The following is a 26,100-nucleotide window of genomic DNA, read 5'->3' on the forward strand; positions in this document are numbered from 1 at the left end:
CAGTAGTGTCCCCTTTCAGGAGTGAGGATTCTCCTACATTTTATGCTTAGTTTTCCCCATACTGAGGTTCTTGTAGAGTTTTACAAATTCAACAATTACAGTTATACCTCACTTTTCAAAAGTTCAAGTTACATCACTTTGCTTTTATGAAAGTCCTGCATTAATAACTGTTTTGCTTACTGAAAAAAATCCAGGCAACATTTAACTTCTATGATAAAGGGTGAAAAGAAATGCTTTGGTTTTGCAGCAACCTGAGTATGGACAGTGGCCAGACAAACTCCTGCCTGGGAAGTGCTTTTATCCAGATTGTGCATGCTCGTGTCATCCTTGCTTTCACGATATGTTAGTGCTATTTTGGGTTTTAGTTGTCATTTGGCATGATTTATAAGCTATTTTTGGAGTATGGGAACTCTCAAAATTTTCCATATGAATTAGTGATTTTTTTGGTTGCTTTTTGCCATTTTAGCTCTTATACAAAGTTTTGTAGGAACTTTCTACTTTCAGATAGCACAAGAAACAACTTTCAACAATATGCTGAAGAAAATGCAATTTGAAATTAATTAATAACAGTTTTATTCTATCCACACCTAGGGGACTAAACACCCAAAAGCCTCAACAACCTCAAAAGCCTCCCATAACAACTGTTAGGGAAATTTTTTAAATGCACACATTTTAATAATTTTTTAAAATGTAGTTTATCAATTTATATTGTCAGTCTCTATCCTTCACTCTTGAAATGTATAGTGTTATTTTACCAGTAAGTCTTGATTATAATCACAGTAACTGGTTTATACTAATTCTTTGAATGGATTAAGTGATAGGATGATGCAATTTTTAGTGGTTTCTTTTCACTAAATTATTGGGACAATGCAATATACTCGACTAATTTTGAAACATTTTGTTAAAATATTTGGAATATAAGTAAATCAGACCAGTAGGGAAAAATGCATATTGTGTTGACCTAGTAAAAAAAGTTAGAAAAATGGTTCAGTTTGCCAACATAATCCATCTTTGTTCTTATCTTTTTCTCATTATCCCTGGTTTAAAATGAGATCATTCTGTTTTATAAAAATACAAAATATTGCTCCCCATATACTGTTTATTATCTTTTCTGCTAATACTAAAATTTCTTGTCAAGAATTTTTTAATAGCAAACTGAATGATCAAAACATTGTCAGTAGCTAAAAGATCTAAGTGGATGTTATCAAATGATAAAAAATAGGAATTGCTTTAAAATATAAAATTATTTTTATGACGATACTCTTAATAACATTTTATCACCAGATTATCTCAACATTTAGGTCAGCCTAAGAAATGAAGTATTTAAGCTATTAATAAAGCACTTATGAGTGTTTGCTTCAATACGAACAGGACTTTCAGTTGTACAATCGGAGATGAAAATTTCTCTCAAACTCTGTGGTGATACATAATTCACCCACTTTGGAGATATTCATTTGATTTTTTTGTTAAGATACAATTCTTAAAGGTATAACTAAATGGAGGTCCCCAGACAACAAGTGTAAAATATACAGAATTCTAGCTCATAGCACTTGAATTTCTCTGGGATTTACAAGGGATTGTTAGAAGCTTAGCATATAAGCCATAAAATTATCATTTCTTATCTATAATTTATGTTAGAAATGTGTTGTGTGAATGAAGTAGGAACAATAGAAGCCTGGTGTCTTTCAAAACTTTCGTTCTTATAAATAATGCAACTCTGTTGAGTTCTTTTCCCTAGTTGCCTTTCACGGAAATGTGCCCTTCCTTATTTTTGTTCTGTTCCATCAGATACTTGTAAATATAAATCCCTTTAAGAACAACTCTCCCACCTTTGTGTCTGTCTCCAAGGGAAAATGAAATCTTACTTCCATCATCTAATTAGCAGTAGGATTCTCTGTGCTGCAGGCTCCAACATCAACACAAGTGTGATGAGCCACTGTGCTGACATCAATGAACACTTTATTAAATTACACACTCCCCTAAGCAGGCACAGCTTTCAGAGCCCTAATAGTTTATGCACTATTGTGCTGACTCCCTGTTTTCTGAAACTCTAAGTGTCCAGGCCAACATGAGGATATAAAGTCCCAATGAAATTATTGAGATATTTTCAAAACCATACTTGGCACACTGGTAGGTATTAGGGTTAATCAGTTGTTTTGACAACTGATAACCAGGTGGAATTAAAGAATAACATGAAACTAGATAGGCTATAAAATTTAGGGCATCTTTTTCTTTGGAATGGTGATGTCTAAGAGTAGAATAAGGGATTCATTGATGTGAATAGAATTTCAAAATGATAAATCTTTTCTGGATATTTCCAATTTAGGTTTTTGATTGTAGGTAGTAGTCTGAATTTCCTAGATAATTGATAAAAATCACACATTTTTACATTTTTAGTTATTAAAGTACTTGGTAACGGGGAGCACAATGAAGATAAAATACTTTTTTTAAAAATGTAATTTATCCTTTTATGTAATAGCTTCCTGATAGGTGTGAAATAAAATCTCATGATTTGTATTTTTCTGGAGATTAATGATGTGGAGGATCTTTACACATTCCCAGTGGTCATTTGTATAAATGTTTAAGTTATATAGAGTAAAAATAATATTTTAATAATCCTTTAGAAACAAAAAAAATCTATGAATTTTAACAGGAATTTGGCAAATGTATGCGGTTGTATCGCTACCACAGGACAGAGAAAACTTCCATCACGTTCCAGTAGCTCCCTCATGTCTTTGTGGTGATTAAGGGCTTAGTCATGACTAATCTATTGCATTTTGTATCTCTATACTTATATGTTTTAAAGAATGCCATAGAAATGCAAGCACACACTATATATAAGGATTTGGTCTGACTTACCCCCCATTCCATAATGTATTATAGTCACTCATGTGAACCCACGTAGCAATAATTGACACTTTTTATGGATAAGTACCAGGACATTGTATGGATGCACCAAATTTTGTCCTATTTGACATTTGGATTATTTCCAGTTTTTGATGATTAGGAAGAAAGTAGATATAACTGTTTACATACAGCTTTATATGGACACATGTTTACATTTCTCTTGGACAAATACCTAGGATGGGAATGTTATACCAAATCAAAAGTACACATGTAACATTTTAAAAGAGCAGTTGTCTTTATAGATTTTTCTTTCCTAATAGTTGTCCTAGTCCTGTTTAAAAAACTGACATCAGCTAGGCTTTAGTTTCATTATTAGATGACACTGCTATAGTAAAAGATAAGTTATGGAAGTGATAAATGAGTTATTTTAAAGGGTAAATATATGTCTTTAGAAAATGAATCAGGGGGAATCTTGAATAAATAAAGGAGAATTCCATTATGGAAAATTTGGACTTGAGACAAAGCCCTTTCTTTGTAACTCTTTATTCTCATTCCACAGCTGAGAGAAAGTGAGAAGACTCAATCTAAATGAACTCTTAACTTCTTTCCTATATCACCCTTCACCTCTCTACCTTCATGAATCTAGAATTCCATCTTCATGAATAGTGGTACAAGACAGGAAAATAAGATGCTCTCAAATGGAATTACAGGCTACAAAATACCTCTTTTTTTTTTTTTTTTAAACTCAGTCCATTAAGGGCCATTGAGTACACACACACACGCACACACACTCATAAATACACACACAGAACCATAAAAGGATGACTTTCTTCAAGTTGCAAAAATGCCTGGACATAGTGAAAAAGTCATTATATAAAAACATACAATAAATATCCCCAAGCAGAAATTTGGAAGTTATATGTATGTGGAGAGAGGTATACCACAAAGGTATACCAACTATCCAAGAGCTAAGATCACTGAGAACTCTGCTTGAAATAGTAGTTGCAATTACCGAGTGAATGGTATTGTATAGATTGTGTGTTAATGGTCCAGAGTTTGGGTGCACGTCTTTGTTTTTGGCATTGATCTTACTTAACCTACTAAATTCTCACTGTAATGATGACTCTCTGGTTCCCATAACGATTGTAACTAAATATGGGTCAAGTATATAATTATTTCAGGTGCCAATGTGTAATCTCTTTTAGTCTCTGAAGTCTACAAATTTCACAGTGTTCAATGGTGTAGACTTTTATTTTTTGGTAGTGATTTTGTTTGTATTAGATAGGATTTGGTATCAAATGAATCCTCTGAAGATATATAAACTCTATTACTTTATAATAAAGATAATTATATGCCATGGTTACCTCATACTTCTTTGTACTAAAAAAGTCCAGTACACATACATGAAGACCAAAATTTCTCAAATTGAGGAACCATAGAACTTATCACTTCATTATAGTTTTATTAACATCATATTGGTTTTCAATGCTGATTATGATTCAAAATACAGGATATCACTTCTTCAGATGTATGTCACCACACTCACCACAGGCATTCTAGTCATCCACCAAAGTACATTCTGATCCCTCCTATCTATGCTCTCCAGCCTCCCTCGCCCATACTGGTAGTCTCATTTATACCGTCTGATTTCTAGAGTTTGGTTTTGGTTTGTTTTTGTATGACTCTGTTTTTTTTTTTTGAAGATTTATTTATTTATACAAGAACCGGGGTACAGGCCAGCTGCATGGGAGGGTGAGAGGATTCACCAAAGACAGAGTGGGGAGCAGAACAGGCAGACTGATGAAATACACTGCTGAGGGGAAGAGCGGGCGAGACAGGAGAGGTCTGCTGTGCCATGTGGGACCCACGCTGGCTGGCCAGGATCGAACAGGTGCTGCAGAGGCTGCAGAGAGCTTCACAGCTCGGCGCTCAACCACCTGCGCCACCAGGGGAGTCCCTGTATGTTTCTGTTTTGTTTGTCTATATTCCATGTATGAATGATTTTTTCTGGTATTTCTCTTTCACTTTCTGGCTTAATGGACTTAATGTGTTCCTCTCTAGTTCCATACCTGATGTGTTAAATGACAACTTCATCTTTTCGATAGCTGAGCATTATTCCATTGTATATAAATTACACATCTTCTTAATCAACTTGTTTGTCCCTAGATTCCATAACTTGGCTATTTAAGTAGTGCTGTAATAAATATAGGCATTTCAAATTAGTCTTTTCCCATTTTTTGGGTAGACATCAAGCTATGAGATTAATGGATCATATGGTTTATTTATTTTTAACATTTTGAGAAACCTCCATACTGTTTTCCATATGGGGCTGGATCAATCTATTGTACATTCCCAACAACATGTCCAGCAGTCCTTTTTCTCCATATCCTCACTGACATTTGTTGTTTCTGAACTTTTTGATAAGGGCCATTGTCACAAGTATTAGGTGCTATCTCTTTGTGATTTGTATTTTCCTGATGCGGGACATTTTCTAATAGCCATCAGTTTGTTTCCTTAGAGAAGTGCCTATTTAACATTTGCACCAATTTTTTCATTGGATTTTTTGTTTTCTTTTCATTGAGTTGCATGAGTTCTTTGTAGTTCTTGGATTTAGCCTCTTATCAGATATAGGATGTGCATTATTTCCCCCAGTTCAATAGGGTGTCTTTTTATTTTATCAATACGTGCATAGAAAGCATTTGATAGGTTTCAGTATCCATTTATGATAAGAAACCCTCAAAACTGTCAGTATATGGAACATACCTTAACATCATAGAATCCATGTATGACAAATAAATTGTTATACTATAAAGCTAAAATAATCCAAACAAGTATGTTATGAAAAGACACAATTCTTGAAAAAGAAAAATTAAGTTCTGCATATTTGTTCTCAGTGGGATTTGAATAGTAAATATATACCTAAACTCAATATTCGGAAGATATATTTCAAGTCAAAGAAAATGTGTTGAACTTATATGTCCAAACACACTTTCATTAACATTTTAGGTAAATGTTCTTTACCTAAATTCTTATTATATGTGTCCAAATACTTCCATGGTCTATAGTTCCAGTTGTTTCTGCAGTGTTAGCAACCTCCCACTTCAAGTGAATTCCTCTTATTCATGATCAGCAAATGGAAGCCAGCCAGGATGTCTTCTAGATAAGAACATTAAAGTGTAAATTTTAATCACAATAGCATCTATTCCTTATTAAATTATGCAGAAGTTTTCAGAACATTGCAGGGGAATGCGGTGGCTGGCGTTCTATTTCTGGTTATGACACTAATACTCTGAGACCAAGCTCATCACATAACATTACTCTTGAAAATGTTTATCTCCCCACTTAAGTTATAGGAGGGGAAAAAAAATATTTCTGCAGCTTGGTTCAAAAGTCCTGGATTGTAAATCTACTGCTAGGATCAGGGTTGACTTCTCCATTAGATGGAGTAGGAACATGGTGTAGGAGCTTCAATATTACTAGGAGGAACCATGAATGTATTTTAATTTTTTTGATCAGAGAAAAATATTGAATATTTAGATCAAAGAAAATACTTCAATATATAATATTAATATATGCATCTTAAATATATCATCCAGTATATTTTATATATATTGTTCAATATTATTAAGGAAAAAGCCTGTGAATATAAACTGCCTAAAGCCAATGAAAGTCATAGCACAGTCCTGGCTAAAATAGAGAAAAATTGTTTCTGAAGGATGAAATGATCTGAACTTCACTTAGGCTGTAACAGACCTGGATCTAAATTTAGTTTCATTTTTCATCATCATAGAATTGTGTCATAAAAGCAAAGTGTAATTATTTTATTTATTCAAAGTTTCTATCTCTTTCTTTGTTGAAACATGTGTTTTCCCAATTCACAGCTCATTTTATACTCATGGGCCTAGCTATATTCCATTGTGTTGCCACAACTCACCTTAACATCTGTACTTATTTGTGAACCTGTACATGTGTGTGTACATACATGAATACTCTCACACACTCAGTGACACTTCGCTTCTTGTATTTCTTCTAGGACATCATTTCCCAAAAAAATTATTTCCCAGGTCTCCTATATTTGTTTTATTTTTTTTAAAGATTTATTTATGCATACAAGAACTGGGGTACAGGCCAGAGGTGTGGGGGGTTGAGAGGATTCACCAGAGACAGAGTGGGGAACAGGCAGACTGACTGAAATACACTGCTGAGGGGAACAGCAGGCAAGCCAGTAGAGGTCTGCTGCACCATGTGGGTAGCTCCCTGACTGGCCAGGGATCAAACTCGTGCTGCAGTGGCTGCAGATATCTTCATAGGTTGTGTCTTAATCCAATGCACCATCAGGGAGGCCACTGTCCGGAGCCGCCTGGAGCATGCGCCGTGTTGCGCAACACCCGTGCCATTAATTAGTTTTCGCTTTACCGTTTTGCCTGCTGAGAAACCACACGTGTTTCCTATTAATCAAATGAGACTGGGAGGGACGATGGGAGGAGCTACCAGGATATAAGAAGAGAACCACGAGAAGGTCAGGAGGTTATTGCGAGAGAGGTTATTGCGAGAGGAGCAGAGAGAAGGTCAGGGAAGGTAGAAAGACAGGGAAAAGTAAAAGAAAGGAAAAGGAAAAATAAAGAAGTAAACGCTAGCGTCAAGTTGTCTCAAGCCCCTCATTTCAATCCTCAGCCCTTCTCTTTTCGTGCCTACGAATCCCGCGGGTCGGGACAGGCCACCATGGTTTTAGTGTTCTTTTCACCCATTTATATTGGAAAATCTTAGATGCTGAGAGCTATTTCAATTTTGTTCATATTCAACAACTTCCATATTGATACAGAGACAATACTCCATAAACATTGCTAAGAGAATAACTTTGAGCCTCGATCACCCATCTGTAAATTGAAAGTTCTAAACATACTCCACTGAGAGGTGTGAAAACACACACACACAATGATTTGTACAACTAGTTCATTAAGATTCTCATTGTGATAAGCATAATACTGCAAGTATTTACAAAACATATTATGTTTTAATCCAAAATCTATATTTAATCATTGATACCTTTAAAAATTAAATTAAGTATCAAGAAATAAGGCAATAAACCATGTACTGACTTTTTAGTTCAGCTGAAAACTAGGATGAAAGTTTTTAGCATTATGAAAAACAGAAAATATATTACAATCTAGTCCCTTTTTTGCCCTCAAGAAGATGAAATTTAACACAATGCTCTTCCAATTTTGTATTTCAGCTTCAGATACATAATTAAGGAGTTAATCCTTTTTTATGTAATAGGTCTCCACATAGAGATAAGATAGGCTATCTACAAAATGGCTTTTATTACTGTGCAAATATTGAAGCATAATTAGAGTTAAAAATTAGTGCTGATAAAATTGTCTGCTTCTTTTATTTAAGCTAGTCCATCTCAGAAATGTATGCCACAAAGACCAGATTTATGATTACTCTGCTTATCCTCCTGTGATAACTATATTTATACTTTTAAGAAGAATTTTAATGGCCAATAATATATCTCCACATTGAACCTTTGACAAAGGTTTTCACAAATATGTCTCACATTTTCAGATGTAATAGTAAGAAGACACTTTGCAAAACAGTTAATACCAGTTTAGTGTTTACTCATATAGAACACAATAAAGCTTGTATAATTATTTACAGGCACAGGTTTTCAAAAATGTAACTGTGAGTGGAAATGATCTTTCATGGGTTCTTTATTCCAGCTATGAGGACTTTTTCTTTATGTTCTAATTATGCATTCAGTGAGGAATGATACACCATCTTGGGGAAGAAGAACTCCCAAGCTCTCTCTCTACCTCTTCACTAATTGCGTCTCAGAAGCAGGTCAAGTCCTGGATCAAAAGAAAATTGGGTACCAGATGGCTTTTATCCTAACATCTTTAAGTTACCCTGAGACCATTCTTGATACCAATTTCCACATAATGAAATAAATCCTAGCTACAGTCGAACGAGACTTCCAGGAAACAGCAGGTGTAATGTCACAGCTGTATTAGCACTGCTAACTTGATCATGGATCAAGTCACATCTGGGACTGCCACACCGATGCTCAAGTTTAAAAGCCTGCTGAGAGCAGCAAGAACTCGGGTGTTACTCTTTAGCCTACTAGCAGGAATCATAAAGATAATGGTCACACCATATTATGTGCCTCACTCAGCAGTGTTTCTTTCTATCTCTGCCATATGCTTTTCCCACCCATCACCCAAATTTATATGGATTCTATCTGGTTTTCAAAATTATCATGTTATGATGTTAGCACATAGTACAGCTGGAAAAGTGTATTACCAGTTTGTGTGCAGGTCACATTCATGGAGAATAAAATTAATTTCAAATGGTTTTGCTTGAAGGGAATTTTAATTTAAGAAGAATAGCAAAGATCAGAGCTTTTTGGAATTCTTGCTACATCAGGAATAATTCTAGCAATGTTTGATAACTTATCTGAGACTAGCAAATGTTTCTGTTGCCTGTTTCATTCAACTGATTTATTGATAGCCTATTTGACATATGTCTTGTGTGAGTTCTGTTATGTTATATATAAATAGGAAATAAGCATAAAATGATGTAAATGTTACTTGACATATTGTGCTTTTTCAGGAAAAAGAACCAAGTTTTATTCTTGAAAAGAAATTTTAGAGAGAATAATAATGTTCAATCCAATTCAGAAAAAATATTAAGCACTTTTTTGTATGCAGTCCCTATAGTGGTAACTTTGGATGCAAGAAGTAAGACCCTGCTTTAAGCTTAGAGTCTAAACAGAGATACATATGCAAATTCATACTTAAAATGGAGTGATAAATATTCAATGTAGAGTTATGTATTTTCTATGACATTAGAGCATAGTAGGTAATGTGTAATGAACTCCTGGAAAATATGATCAAGCATATGGACTCATATTACTTGAGTCCTTCGTGTAATGCTTTGATTCGATTATCTCACATAGTGCTTTATACTAGATGCATTAAATGGTATCAGTTGCATAGAAGGGAAGTATTTAGTATGCACTGGCTCATTTTAATTGTATAAACATACCTGAAAAATGTTCCTTTATTTCCCAATGTTGAAATTTCATTACACTGTATTGGTGCAATGAAACTCTAAAAGGATTAAAATTGTTTATCCACAGAGGCTGGGGCTTGGTCTCAATAATCTTTAGCATTTTTCATTACAATTATGAGTGGTAAAATTAAAGTGAAAAAGGCTGGTACATTAAGATCCTAATCAACATGATCAACTGACTGAAGAATGACTAATTCCTTTTGTATGCAAGGATGGAGTACAGTTTAATTGATCACCTGTGATGTGTGACAACTTAATTAATAATTGAGATGTGTCAAAATGCCTTTTCTATCATATTCTGTGATCAGCTATTCTTGTATTCCTGTGTAATAACCTTAGCAGGTTATAGAGAAAATAATGTTTGTGGTATTTCAGAAGAAAATTAAAACTGTTTTTGTAAACATAAAATAAGATTCAGTGAGACCACTGCTTTCAAGTTTATATATAAAGGAAAATACGTCTTGTCCTATGACCAAGAGGATAATTGCTATAGTATGTTCTGTCTTCAAGCAAATAGGTACTTCCAGTTTAAAACTTTCCAGAAATGAACTGATCATTGAGTAATAATGATTTGATCTTCCACAGTAGTATACTCCATCCTTCCTTCACCCTGCCCCCTGTATAATAGGCTGCCTAGCTAGGCTGTGAGACTTAAGCTGGGTAAAGTGATAAACACATTCTGGAGATGACTAGCGGTTTGAAGGGGTCTGTAGCTTCGATATTCAAAGCATGTAGTCCTGCCTCCTTTGCATTACAGTAGAAATTATTAGAGATACAAAATGCTGTGCCCCATCCCAGGTTTGCTAGATGAGAGCACAGATATTTAACTAGAGCTCCAGGAGAGTGAAGGTACATTAAAATTTGAGGAGTTCTGGTCTGGAAGAATTCCGGGAGTACAGACTGCTAAGGGAAGGTTTAATAATTCTTAAACTTCATGTGATATTTATATTAAATGATTTTTCAGGTTAAATAAGGAAATGTGGTTTTGAAAGGTTATCTTGAATGTGAAATTTATTAGCAGGAAATGACATTATAAAATTTCATTAATTTCTAGCATGTTTATTCCAGGAGATAGGTTGTGTTCTAGTTCACTTGATTAATATAATAATGTTACAATTAAAAACAAGGAAAAGCTCCTTTATGTAATATGTTCATATTCTAAAACTTTATTTTTTAAAACATAAATAGAACAATCTGGTAATGAAGATTCTTTTATAAACAAACATATTAATTACTTAACTCAAAATTCAAGAAATGTTTGTTGATATCTATCTAATCTATCTATCTCAATATGCTATTAATCCCCAGTGAGGAAAATTCAATAAAGTATAATCACATAGAAAAGACTCACAATTATATATTAATGGAGGAGTAGTAATACATGTAAGAAGTTATGTGTTGGGCCTCTCTGGTGGTGTAGGGATTAAAGACAGTGCTAACAAGCTATTGCCAGCCACTGCAGCATGAGTTGATTCCTCCACCAGGGAGATGACCCACATGGCACAGCAGACCTCTCCTGTTTCTCCTGCTGCTCCCCTCAACAGTGTATTTCAGTAGATCTGCCTGTTCTGCTCCCCACTCTGTCTCTGGTGAATCCTCTCACCCTCCCTCCCCAACCCCCCTCCCCCATGCCTCTGGCCTATGCCCCAGTTTTTATATGCATAAATAAATAAATCTTAAAAAAAAAGAGGTGTCAACTTTAATTTAAATAAATTATAATGTGAAATACTTTTTTCAAAATAATCCGGTTCCAAATATTATAGTGAATCATGAAGTTTAGGTGTTTTCATTCTAGAAGTAGACATGTTGAAAACTTTTAGATGATTTGGGTCTTGATGAAGTGGGTCTTAGCAAGGTAATTTGGTGAATACCTTGTAGGATATATTTTAATTTTTTAAAAGATTTATTTACTTATTTATTTTATACATGAACCCGGGCAGGCCAGATGTGCGGGAGGGTGAGAGGATTCACCAGAGACAGAGCAGGGAACAGAACAGACAGACTGACTGAAATACACTGCTGAGGGGAGCAGTGGGTGAGACAGGAGAGGTCTGCCACACCATGTGGGACCCTCGCTGGCCGGCAGGGATCGAACCTGCACTGCAGAGACCGTGGACAGCTTCACAGCGTGGCGCTAAACCACCTGCGCCACCAGGGGTGGCCCAGGATATATTTTAAATAAAAAAAGATTAAGGTTAAGAAAGCGTGGGCCTCCCCTGGAGGTACAGGCAGTTGAGCGCCACGCTGTGAAGATGTCCACAGTCTCTACAGAGCAGGTTCGATCCCCACCGGCCGGCGAGGGTCCCATATGGCGTGGCAGACCTCTCCTGTCTCGCCCACTGCTCCCCTTGGCAGTGTGTTTCATCAGTCTGCCTGTTCTGTTCCCTGCTCTATCTCTGGTGAATCCTCTCACCCTCCTGTGCATCTGGCCTGTACCCTGGTTCTTGTATAAAATAAATATTTTTTTTTTAAAAAAAGGTTAAGAAAGTGTGCTAGTAGGTATTGTACACTCTTTTGCATAAAATGACTTAAAATACTGCAGTGGCACATTGGGGAATGAAAGACAGAACTCAGAGTCTGGAAGAAAAAAAAAAAAAAAAAAAAGGGGGAGTGCCCAGAAAGTGTTTTACTTGGTTAAATGGAAGCATCAAAGACATTCTGTATTTTGAGTCAGGTTACTGGAAGAATGATGATTTGTCTTATTTATAATGAAGGATCAATGTTTTGGAAAGGCTTATAAATAGACTTCTAGTTACTTAGAACAAACTTAGGAAGAATTGACATTGGACAAATGAACTATTGATTTATTTCACATAATTTCCTATCTTTATTTCATTTTGTGTGTAATCAATTATCATTTTAGAGATGCCCCACATACCCACTACATCCACACATGCATAGCCTCCCAGATTAAATTCATTATTATTCATCAGAATTCTGTACCAAGGATAAACCTGCATTGAAACAATGCAATCTCTCAAAGCCCATTGTTTACCTTGGAGCTAACTCTTTGTACATTCTGTAAGATTGGATAAAGGTTTAAGGAAAATCATTAGGTTTTAGAGGATTCTGTTGATATATCCTCTTGCTCAGTGATTCTTTATTCAATTCTTTATTCTTTATTCTTTATTCAATTCTTTATTCAAATGAGCCCATCAAAGGCATTTTTTTTTTTTGTTATAGTGCTTTTAGATCTTGAATTTCTTTTTAGTTCTTTCTTAGGAACTCCATTTCTGCATACATTGTCCATACATTCTTACATGCTGTTACTTTCTCCATTAGAGCATCTAGCATATTTATCAGTTATTTAAAATTCCCGCTCTGTAATTCCAACATCTCTGTCATGTCTGGTTCTGATGCTTACTGTTTCTGTTGTTTGTTTGTCTTTGCCTTTTGGTATAACTTGTCATCATTTTTTTGAGAGTCAGAGATGATACTGGCTGGAAATAGAAATGCTATACATAGCCTTTTAGTAATGGAATGGTTAGGTATGGGTCAGGCAAGCCTACCATTAGTTTTCAGTCTTTTAGCGAGCACATGTCTCTGGACTGTGAACGTCACAAGTGTTTGCCAGTTTTTTCTCCCTCCTTAGGTTGGAGAGATTGATATACAGTGTCCATAGTTAAGGAGTGTCGGCTTGCAATGATGTCCATTTTCCCCAAATTCATCTAAAAAGACAGTGCAAATCTCAATCAAAATCCCCATAGGTTTTTACCTTTAAATTGCAAGGTAATTATAAAATTTATGTGGAAATATAAAATACCTAAAATATGTAAATCAAATTTTAAAAGAAAATTAAAAGTGGAGAGCTAGCATTATCTGATTTTAAGAATTATGAATTAAAATAATCAAGACAGTGTGTGATTAACTATAAAGATAGACAAATAGATCAAGTGGAATAGAGTCTAAAAATAAACTTAACTTATAGATAACATTTTTGACAAAAACACAAAGGTAATTCAATGGAGAAAGAGGATGGTGTTTTAAACAAATGATATTGAACAATTGAATATTCATTTGTAAAACAAAAATCTTCAATTCATATCATGGACCACATATCAAATTTGTTTCAAATTGGACTATAGTCCTAAATGTAAGAACTAAAACTATAAACTTCCAAAAAAAAATAAGTAAAAATCTTTCTGAACTTAAATTAGGCAAAGGTTCTTAGATATGGCACCAAAAGCCCAATTGAATAAAGAAGAAATTTCATCAATCAATTTAATATAAAAATTACAAATGTTTGCATCTCATGTTATTTAATCTTGAATTGTTTGAAGTGCTTTTATCAAATAACCTTTGAGTAAAATATATTTAAATGTATTTTAGTTTTCTTAAATCGGTATATAATGATACCCTTTTCTGTAAATTCTTCAGAAAATGTAGCAATAAATGCAAGAAATTTGAACTACAAATAAAAAAATCCCATGTATATGTGGATCCCCAATTACTTACTAAAAACTTTTATTAAGAACATCTCCATTGGGCCTCCCCGGTGGCGCAGCGGTTGAGCGCTGGGTTGCGAAGCTGCCCGCGGCCTCTGCGATGGCGGTTCGATCCCCGGCTGCTCCCCGGCCACGGGAGGAGGGTCCCACATGGCGCGCAGACCTCTCCTGCCCCCCGCTGCTCCCCTCAGCAGTGCACTTCGGTCCTTCTGCCTGTTCTGCTCCCCTGCTCTGGCTCTGGTGAATTCTCTCACCCTCCCGCACTTCTGACTGTACCCAGTGCATGTATAAACAAAACAAACAAATAAATAAATAAAAATAAAAAACATGCCTCTAAAAAAAAAATCCTTAAAAAAAAAAAAAAAAAGAACATCCCCATTAATCCTTCTCCAAAATATGGGGCTTAGGCTTCTAAAATTAAAAATAAAGTTATAATTATATTAAAAATTATCACCAATATAGCATATAGTTGCCAGCAAGCATTTCAAATAAAAAGGAAATGAAATGAGAGTGGCTCTTGTTTCAATAAATTGTAAAGCTTTTATAGAAAAGAGAAAATTTCAGTTATACAAATTCTCCCCTAACTCTTAGAAACAGAATTTATTTCTAGAGAATACCATCTAGAATGTCCTGATGAATAAAATGACAAACATGTTTTGGTAAATGTTCTCTTAGAATCCAGTCACTTTGAGTTTCTGTAAAGTCACTGCTCTGTAATGTAAAATCATTTTATGCATCAGATAATTTCTATACTCCAAGTATAGCATTACATGACGTATTTTAATGCAGTTTACATCTATCATGTTGAATGCTTCACTTGTTACAGAGAGCTCTGCTGTCATTTAATATACTCCAAGGAAATACTGCTTCACCATTAATCTTATTTCTAAAACAAGTTTGTATTGACCTTTAAATCTTCTTAATAATAAAATAGCAACAAATAAACAGATTTGCTTACACATTATTGTAAATGAAAGCATCACTGTAAATGCTGGAGTACTTTTGAAGGCATTGCCACATTGCACATGTGGAACCTCAATTTTTTTGGTGCCCAAACCAATTTTTATAGCAAATATTTTATATCCTAAAGCCAGAGCTAACAAAAAGTTTAATCCATAGAGCACATTTTAAAAATTACGGTATCTCCATACATAATTGTTTGTGTGTATATATATATATATATATACACACACACACACAGAGGACATAATTGTATTAAGCTTCTGAATCAATTGATCCATTCATTCAATCTGAGCATTTGTTATGTGCATGAGTCTATTCTAGGTGCTGTGAACACAGCAGAAAAGAGCAAAATTCCCTTCCATCATGGAATTATAGCAAGGAGAAAGAATATATAACAAAAGTTGTACCTTTGTATTTATACAATGTTAGGTTGCATTTCAAGAGAGACATGAAAGAAAGAAGCAGGACATCTCCCTAAGTTGGTACCTACCTATAAGAAGAGCATTCCAGGCAGAGGGAACAGCTCTTCCTGGTTGAGAAAAAGAGCATATGAAGTGTTTGCAAACTAAGACAAAGAGAACAATTTGGCTGAAGAGTCAGTATGGAATCATGAAGTGGGCGATTGAAATAAAACATGAGGTCAGAGAACTGATTAGCAGACTTGAAAGTGAGAGCAGAGTTACAGATTCTTGTTAGGATTTAGATTTTATCAAAGTTTAAATGAGAAAACATTGAAGTATTTTTATGAAGAGAAGTGACATAATCTGATTTACATTTTAATGGAGTTAACTGGGACATTCTGTTACTAAAATAGTTGCAAAGCAGGCTTAGTGGCAGTGGGTGCAGTTAGTGAATGCACAAATTGTGCAATGTGTCAAAGGCATAACTGACAACATGAATAAATCCTTCTACTCAGTAGTACTAATTGTATTTCATATTGATTTACTCTAGTGGTGTTTTTTTCCTACTCTGTGAAACTCAAGGAGGTCCACAGATCAACCTAAGAGAAAAGAGAGGAGAGGTCTTCAAAGACTCTCCTATTTTTATTTTTGTCTTTTCTTTCACCTTTGAGCAACATTAGCTAAAGAAATTATATTGCTTAAAAAAACATTTAAATATCATTATGTTGTACAAAAGATGCATGTTTCCTGTTTTCTGTAGTTTATTTATATCACTAAATTGCTTTCAAAATTTTAATGCATGCTAAATTACTCTAGAAAAGTTGTCTTACAAAAGTAACAGCATCTTTACACTTTATAGGGATTATAATTCCTGAAAGCTGTTGAAATGTCAAAGGAAAAAAATATATAAAAGCCTAAATGTATCTTTTCCTTAGACTTTGTTTGAAAGGAATTATTTAAAACTATCATTTCTTAAATTGTAAACATGTTACTCAACAAGCAATGTTTCCTGAAACTAATCTTTTTATTATGTAAAAGAAGGAAAGTAAATATTTTGGTTTCTATTATTAATAAATCTTTGTCACTTTAAAATGACATGAGATGTTCATAAAATTGTCAACTGACTTTTATTTTTATTTCTTTCTTTAGTTTGAAGCTTTTGAAAATGTGTCCAAAACATAGATGAAATGTTGGAAACCAGTTGAAAAGCAGTAATATCAACAAATTAGCACTGCTTTTTCTTCATCCACGTTGAGAATTGTCAAAAAGCAAACTATGACAATATATCAATTTTTGCTACTGTGTCTACTCTGGGTATGCCTGCCACATTTCTGTTCTCCAGAAATGGTGTTCAGAAGGACTCCTGTGCCCCAGCAAAGAATTTTAGGTACACGGGTACCGAGGAGTGATGGCAAAATTCTGCATCGTCAAAAACGTGGTTGGATGTGGAATCAATTTTTCTTACTGGAGGAATATACAGGATCTGATTATCAATACGTCGGCAAGGTAAGTCTGCATTGAAATGGCAAACATTTTATTCTTTCCTTTCTTGTCTCAGGAAGGAAAATTTGAAAATCACCAAGATAATCATTCTTATAAATTTGATTTGTAGCTACCCTAAAATAATTTTTGTTGATGGAATGCAAATTATATTTAAAAAAAAATTGTGGCATGAATATAGCAATTTATTTGCTAGAATTAATTCTGCTCACTAAATCATGGATTAACATTTGTAATTGAAAAATCTGTAGTTAGAAATAAATGATAATAAGAGAAGTGTGTGTCAATATAGTCATTTACAATGACTATGTATACGATATATTTACTGTAGAGCAATCATATTGCTATTGTCTTTTCCTAAGAAGAGAGATATATAAAACTTAGTTAATTTTTGCAGAATGAGAACGCAAATATTAAAAATGTGAGCTAGATTCCAAAATTGTATATTTATAAGAAAACTTATTCGAGATATCTCATTTTTTTCTTAAGTCCCACTGTGGATACATTGATATAAGTATAAAATAAATAGCAATATATGCATGTAAAAGCAATTTATGTATTGCAATATGGTGTTTTGCAATACAGAGATTTTTTGTTTTATTTTAATTATAAAAGTTAGTGAGGAAATTAGTTGTGGTCAGTAATGGAATGAGAATTGGATATACAAGTAACAATAAATGCTTTTTTTTATATTAGATTGTATTAATTTCCAATTTTCCTTCTTGCCACAATCTAAATCCAAATGAAGATAAATAATGTCTTAAGAAATAATTCATTTTAACAGATTATCATTTTTTTGAACCTTTAGGAAAATATGTCAAAGGAAAAAAAAAGAAATTAAGCACACTAATGAGAAGAGAATAGATAAAAATCACATCAAAACATCATGTTTTAATGGTATAAATTTTGATGGATACATTACTTTGTTGGTGACTTTTGCAATAACCTAACTTTGACAGCTTTATTCAAATAATTAAAGTCGTGCTAAAAGAAGAAATTACTTGTTGACCTCTAAGAAGAGACTACTTTTGAGACAATACATGTTCATTGATTTTAAAATATTTTGATGTGTTTTCTCACACTCCCATTATTTTAATTAAAAAAAAAATGATTGGCAATGTGTGAGGATGACCAGAAAGGTTAAATATCTTATTGACAACAATGAGAATTAAAAGAAATAGCATCCTAAGCAATATTACCAGAATGCATTCAGTGGTGAAATTATCCTAGGTCTCTTCAGACTGGATGCCTAAGATCAGAGGGTTAAAGCAAATTTTATGGTTTTCCCAATAGGCAACAATTTAGTTTATGAAACTGTTATAGGACAAGGAGAGGGGCAGCCCAAACCCCGCAAACCTGCCTATTCTAAATGGGTTCTGCCATCCGCCGCATCAACACAAAACATATGACACTTTAATGGGAAGGAACTTTAATAAAAACTAGGAAACAATACAGGTAAGGCAAAGAGTCTAGTTTCTAAATGAAGCATCCAAAGTTACCCATCCCCTCGTGGGTAAAACTCCATCCATATGGGATTGGCCCAGAACAAGGCCCCAAAGCCTGCCACAAGTCTAAAGCATCTTCCAGTGGGGACCCACAGAAAAGGGTCACAAACAACCAGACAAGCCCGGAAGGAAAAGAGCAAAATCAACATCAAGATAAAAGCTGCCATTGTCACCTCCCCATGGGTCTCACCCACATCTGTGTCACCCAGTCCACGACCAAAAGACAAGCGCAGTTTCTTCACGTGTCTCTAGGCTCCACGCGCCTCCTCCAGGTCTCCTTGCTCCATCCGGCTTCCCTCCTCCGTCTCTTCCTGCAGCTTCTTCTCTTCCTGCTCAGCTCCACCCTCCCTTGGGTGGGGCAGGGAACCTCCCCCTTTCCTGGGGACCACCCTGTTGCAATCCCCCCTTTTAATTTTTATTCCACCATATCTATGGTGGCACAGATCTCAGGGTGTAATCTTAGGAGACAGTCTTTTTTTCAGGGTTACAATGTGTGTAAGAGAAGCAACAATTAGTCAGCAGCATTGTCCATGAATGTCCAGTATGACAGTTTCATTACTTAAAAATAGTCCATTATCCAAGCCAAAAGAAAAAAAAAATCTGGAGAATTGGCTAAAACAAGATAGCAAATATATCAAAATCACAGGGAAAAAAAAAATCTTAAAATGGTTCAACTGATATAAAAGACAAATTTTCTCAACCTTGATCCCAAACTTTTAACAGCAAAGCAAAAGTTTGCAAACTAAATGTACTTTTAAACCATTTTTCCTATTTTTGCATAAAATCACAGGGCAGAAAATAACAGCAATTTTTAGCTGGCTTTGTTGAAATACTCCACACAGGATAAGAGCGAACCGGTGGCATCCAGTCGATGTAGGCTTCAGGTATAAAGTTGGTCTCATCAGATTCCACCTGGGCTTTCCTCTTCTCGAGGGTACCAGGGACTTTTTGTTGGCCGGGTTGTCCAGTCCTGCCAATGGAGGCAAGCTTCCTCACCTTCTTTGGAGGTCTCTGGAACCCTACAAACAAGGCAAACAGGTTGTCCTCTTCTTGGTTCAGCTCTTTTTCAACTTTTTGGAAGAACTCCACACAAAGCCACACAATCAAACTCACGTCCAATTTTTTTGTTAAAACAGACAAAATCCCTATGGAAGTTATGCAAAAACAGACTCTAAGATAAGTAGCAAAAATTACTACCACTATTTGTATGCTGTGTTGTTATCAAGGGGAGAGAAAATGTGACAAGTTAGTTTTGCTGGAAAAAAAATTACAACCTTTCTGCAGATCCTGGTTACTCAAAACAAAACAAAACAAAACAAAAACTTTGTGGATTCAGGACAGAATGCATAAAAAAAATTTCCAGTATGTCAAAGAAACCTTAGTAAATGTCAGGTGTATTTCCAGGTCTATTCAGTCCTTTGTAGGAAAGTTTTTTCCTCTCAACAGTTCCATCAATAGGAATCTGTTGAGACCTTTTCTCCCTATATTTCCGGAAACAATTTCTGTAGATGTGAAACAATTGAATTATACAATATTACAAGGTGACAATCACCATTGACAATTTACATACATACCAGATACTACTGTTAACATTTTGTACATACCAAAGTTTTACCATTTTCCCAAGTGACTATGCTTCCCTTCCAGTTTTACTTCATTAGGTAAAAGCCAAATAGAACAAATTCATGTAATGCCTTCCCAGGAGGAAAAGGAGAAACTTCGTGGAGTGTCTCAGGAGCTCTACTGAGGTTCCACAAAATTTCCTTGCATCTGTCAAATGACAGGCTACCAAATTTGTACTTGAATTTAGATTTCTGGGAAGCTTTGCCATAAATATCAGAAAATTAACAGAAACAACAATATTCAATCTCTATGAAGGCACCGGCTTAGTTCAGTAGCACAATGTTGACAATCAAACCATAACTTTTTGTTTTTCTCATAACTGGAGACTCTTTTTTTTTTTTTCCTTTCCAACGTCTATGGGCACCATGTATATCAATTCGTTGATCACTGGAGGTCAAGACAGTTAGACACAAGGACATACAGACATACAACGTATAGACAAAGACAGTTTTTTTTTTTTTTTGTTATGCCACGTAGAATATGTTATGTAACTGCAGTTTTACTCCATAGGCTCAGAAAAAAAAATGTCAAAGTCCAAAAAAAATGTGGAGTGTTGCTGGCAGAAAAATTTCCAGTTGTCATCCTGCAAACCTAAGACTTTGGAAATAGGAAGGAAAAGTTTTATTAATCACAAGAGTTACATGACCTTGTTTATCACCTTAGGGTTTTTAGTGTTGAAGACTTTTTATTGGAAGTCAATCCTGGGGTATTCTGTACAGCAACTGAAAGAATAAAAGTAACAGTTAACTTTCAAGCAAAAGGAGTCATCTCTTGTTAGCCACCGGGCACTCCTTGGGTTTCCTGGAATAGAACCCGAAAAAGCAAAATCAAAATATCAGTAATTAACTTTCAATTAAAAGGAATCATCTCCTTACTTCTGTTAGCCACTCTGGGACAGAAGCTGAAAGAGCAGATTAAACATCTAAGCACAGATTACAACTCCCCCACACTAGGGAGGGACAACAACAACACAGGTATGAAAACCTGGTACAGTTACATGATGCACCCTAAAGAGTGCTTTCCATAACAGACCTTCCTCAGTAGGAAGCAGAAACTTAGAATCTTGTCTTACACCAGCAATTGAACAAATCCAGTATTCAAAATGGCAAACATGCCCAAAACAAATTGTGTAGACAAAATTCACAGCAGAAAATCCTTTCAGACTCAGACAAAATCTTGTTAATTTTTCTGATCCAGACTTTGCAAAAATTCAAGTTATCTCCAAGAATCCATCAAGGATACCAGCGATTACCAGTTACTGCTTAAGGCTACTCTTTCCTTAACACCCAGGCATACATTTGCTAATTAAAACACCACTGCTCCACAGTTGGCTTGCAAAACCGTCAGGCAGAGAGCAGGAAGTTGCCAAAGACAAAGCAACATACCACTGAAGAACCATTATTGCCTTTAGAAATGCTAATGAGACAGTAGAGATTACAAAAAGAAAGAAAAAAAAAAGTTCCAAAGTCCTAGCAACAAGAAAGTCTGAATTTTACAAGAGCACGCCAAGTGCCCTCAGACGCCATCTTTGATCTGGCCACATGGTCCAATGTACTGCCTAATCTTTTGAGTAAAACTGGCACAGAACAATTTCCACAAATTAAAATCTCTTAGCAAGTCACTACAAACAAATTACACACAGACACACAGATCTTCACAAAGCCCAAGCCAGTTTTTCAACAGCAAATCGACATATGAAACAAACACACCGGAGAAACCAAAAATCACATTTGCGCTTATGGTAGCCAGCGCCACAGGGAAGCCCAATTTCCCCATGGGGCTGACTAACCACGGATGGCTCTGTCCTAAATCACGTTGGACGCCAAATCTGTTATAGGACAAGGAGAGGGGCAGCCCAAACCCCGCAAACCTGCCTATTCTAAATGGGTTCTGCCATCCGCCGCATCAACACAAAACATATGACACTTTAATGGAAAGGAACTTTAATTAAAAACTAGGAAACAATACAGGTAAGGCAAAGAGTCTAGTTTCTAAATGAAGCACCCAAAGTTACCCATCCCCTCGTGGGTAAAACTCCATCCATATGGGATTGGCCCAGAACAAGGCCCCAAAGCCTGCCACAAGTCTAAAGCATCTTCCAGTGGGGACCCACAGAAAAGGGTCACAAACAACCAGACAAGCCCGGAAGGAAAAGAGCAAAATCAACATCAAGATAAAAGCTGCCATTGTCACCTCCCCATGGGTCTCACCCACATCTGTGTCACCCAGTCCACGACCAAAAGACAAGCGCAGTTTCTTCACGTGTCTCTAGGCTCCATGCGCCTCCTTCAGGTCTCCTTGCTCCATCCTGCTTCCCTCCTCCGTCTCTTCCTGCAGCTTCTTCTCTTCCTGCTCAGCTCCACCCTCCCTTGGGTGGGGCAGGGAACCTCCCCCTTTCCTGGGGACCACCCTGTTGCAAAACCAACCAGACAAAGATATAACAGGTGTCTGGACCACGGAAACCGTAATGCAGTTCCTTTGGGTCTTCCAGAACATAGCAGTTATTTGACTTCTTTGCATCTATTTTTCATTATCTAGATTTTAATAAGGATCTAATAAATGTGGGTGAATTGAATTATCATTACCTTATATACTCTCCTGACATCCTGACACTCCAACTACTTCTTATGTACTTCATTTGTCCTTTCCTAAAGAATATTAACACCTTGATCAAGAACTTTATTTCATATCTCACTTTATCTCTAGTTGTTAGAGTAGCGCTTAATATTTAGTTGATCGAAATGATCTGAATTGAATTCCCAGAATCACTTAGTAGTGTTTGATTCTTTGGTAAAGAAAACTAGTCAAGAATTTTAAATCACTATAGTTAATTAAAGCTGTTAGATACTTAAAATATATGCATATATGCATCTTGATGTACATTTTGTTCTTCCTTTTTCTCTTCTATAAAAGCACATCAAAAATTGCTTAAGTGGAACAGCATACAAAATGTATGGGATGCGTTCATGAGATCTTTCTATATAATATGTCCTGAACTTCCAGGTCAATGGAAGTTTATATACATATAAATATAAGTTTATATATATATATGTTTATATATATATACATGTTATAGGTTCATATATTTTCAAATACTCCTTTTAAACTTTAATTACATTATACAGTATGGTATTTAAAAACCCATTGAAGAAAAAAGATATATGGGGAAAAATAAAAAGACAACTCAGTGGCTAAATTGTCACTGGCACAGCAGGAAGAAACCAAGCCAACCAATAATGAACTCAGAGCATTTCTATGTTTAGCAGCCAATAATCAAAAAAAAATTTTCTCTAAATCATTCAAGTATATTCTAAACCACAATCTATTTGGTGTAGCTTCTTTTTCTTTTTTCAGTGATGTAATCACAACATTGACCTTTCAGAATTTTCCTATGTACCAGATAGCACCTCCTCCCCTTTCTTTACCTTCCCAAGCAAGGGGTTTCGGAGATGAATATCTTTAAATTCTACATTTCAAACCATCATTTTTCAAATATAGAACATTTAACAAATAATCTTCTTGGAATGAAGATTATGTGAAAGTTGAGTGATTGACTTTTAGCAAAAAATTGAAAGAAATCTCTGGAGATAAACGTATATTAAATTTCACATAAAGTTGCTCTGTAGACTGTATCCAAATATAATGTATCATAACAGGTGCATGTGTAATGGCCATGAAACTTGGGAAATTATTATTATGGTATTATGAATTTCTATGGAAACTCTTCTCATTTTCCTTCTTGGAGATAGTGTATAATTATGTATTCAATAAAATTTTGTCCCCATTGTACTGAAGATTGATGTTCTTTTCAGTAAAGAAAATGAAAATATGGGATTTACATTATTTTGTTTACTTATCAGTGTCTTGTACTTAATATATATTTGTATATTTGAATTCTCAGTTTCTTCTTAGAAAAGAAGAGTAGTAAAGGAAGGAACACTTTCTCAAATTTTCTGAAGTTTGTTCTTAAATATTTACATAATGTAGTAAATTCTATTTATTTATTTATTTATTTATTTGTTTATTTATTTATACAAGCACTGGGTACAATAAGAAGCGCAGGAGGGTGAGAGAATTCACCAGAGACAGAGCGGGCAGCAGAACAGGCAGACTGACGAAATACACTACTGAGGGGAGCAGCAGGCATGGCAGGAGAGATCTGTCACACCATGTGGGACCCTTGGTGAGGGCCAGGGATTGAACTGGTGCTTCAGAGGCTGCGGGCAGCTTTGCAGCCCAGTGCTCAACTGCTGCACCACCAGGGGATGCCCATAAATTCTTAATTTATTTTATCAGTTATATAACCTTAATATTTTGTTTTATTATCATCATTTTTTTTTACCATTTTTGTTTTTGTGTTGGCAATTGGATGCATTCATTCCATGACTCCTAGTAATTGTAACTAAAAGTTAAAATGAAGGAATGAATTTAAGTTTCTCATTGACAGATTCAATATAGAAAAGGAACTAATTGTGTTGGGATATAATATACAAAACTTTGAGTTCCTACTTACAATCTAAAATAGGTAAAAGCCAATTCATGTAAATTCCAGATTTCCTTGTTAGTAGTTTCACTAACTTCAGATTCAAAGATATATTTTATGCATTTATACATTACATAAAACTATTAATTTAGAATTTTAAATTAAGATGTTAAATCTCAGCCCAGTAAAAGTTATTTTATCAAGTAGGAAGTTGAGTTTTTAGAATGTGTACTATTATAGACATTTGTATAAAGGAACATTACTTATTTTAGCTGCTGTTTAAATTAAGTATTACCAGTGAACTTCTCAGTTCAGTGTTGTGTCTTCCAAATACCCCATAAAAGTTTCAAAACCACTGAGTTTTTTTCAGTTTTCCATGACACCAGTTATGTTGCTATTTACAAAAATGCACCATAAGCTTAACACTAAATCTGGTTTGTGAGTGCTTGATTATACTGATTCCAGAAGAGTAGGGATAGAGTTGAGTTATGAATGGATTGATTTCATCTGTGAGAGTTGAGCTTCTGAAGGGACACAGAGAAAAGCACAGTTCAGGGACATGGCCTTTGACATAAATCAAACAACATAGAGGTAGAGAACTTCCTAGAAGAGAGATGGGGGTTGGACTAGGACTGATATAGAGGTAAATGAGAAAGTACTCCAAAGAATGACTAATCTTACCTAGTGATGCAAATGTATAAGCAAGCAGGTGTAGCAATTTAGGGTTCTGTGTGAACCACCTAGTCATTCCAATGCTTACCCAGCTCCATTAGGAAAAGCAATATAATAATAAAGATTATTCTAGAAGGGCAAGAGAAAGGGAAGGGAACAGAGAGTTTATTCAAAGAAACAACAGAGAAAAACTTCCCAGACTTGGAGTAGAAACTAAATATACAAATCCCTGAAGCTAAAATAACACCTGATGACCTAAATGTAATGAGACCAAAACACATAGTTGTAAGATTTCCAAGAGTCCAAGACAAAGAAAGAATCATGTAATCTATAAAAAGAATCATGGGAAAAAATTCATATAGTCTACACAAGTACCTTCATTTAGACTTATATCTGACTTCTCTGAGGGAACACTCTGGGCAAAGAAAGAATTTGATCATATACTCAAATACTCAGGTAAGTACAACCAGGCAAGAATAATCTACCTTATAAGACTCTCCATCATGTGAGGAAATAAAGGCCTTCTCAGACAGACAGAAGCTGAAGGATTTTGCCAACAGTAGACCTCCCCCTACAAAAAATACTGAAAG

At 35.1% G+C, this 26,100-nt stretch overlaps 1 protein-coding gene across 1 annotated transcript in view; it reads left to right on the forward strand.

Moving 5' to 3' along the window:
* CDH10 (cadherin 10) overlaps window positions 1-26,100 on the forward strand; it is a 128,838-nt gene that overhangs the window by 36,490 nt on the left and 66,248 nt on the right. Inside the window, exon 2 of the mRNA XM_037529178.2 lies at window positions 16,877-17,233. Within this exon, the coding sequence (XP_037385075.1) occupies window positions 17,003-17,233 (231 nt within the window). The 5' untranslated portion in view covers window positions 16,877-17,002. The remainder of the gene's footprint in view (window positions 1-16,876; window positions 17,234-26,100) is intronic.

This window comes from Talpa occidentalis, unplaced genomic scaffold, assembly GCF_014898055.3.
Source record: "Talpa occidentalis isolate TD23 unplaced genomic scaffold, MPIMG_talOcc4v2.1 talOcc4.6, whole genome shotgun sequence".
In the NCBI taxonomy this organism is placed as follows: domain Eukaryota; kingdom Metazoa; phylum Chordata; class Mammalia; order Eulipotyphla; family Talpidae; genus Talpa; species Talpa occidentalis.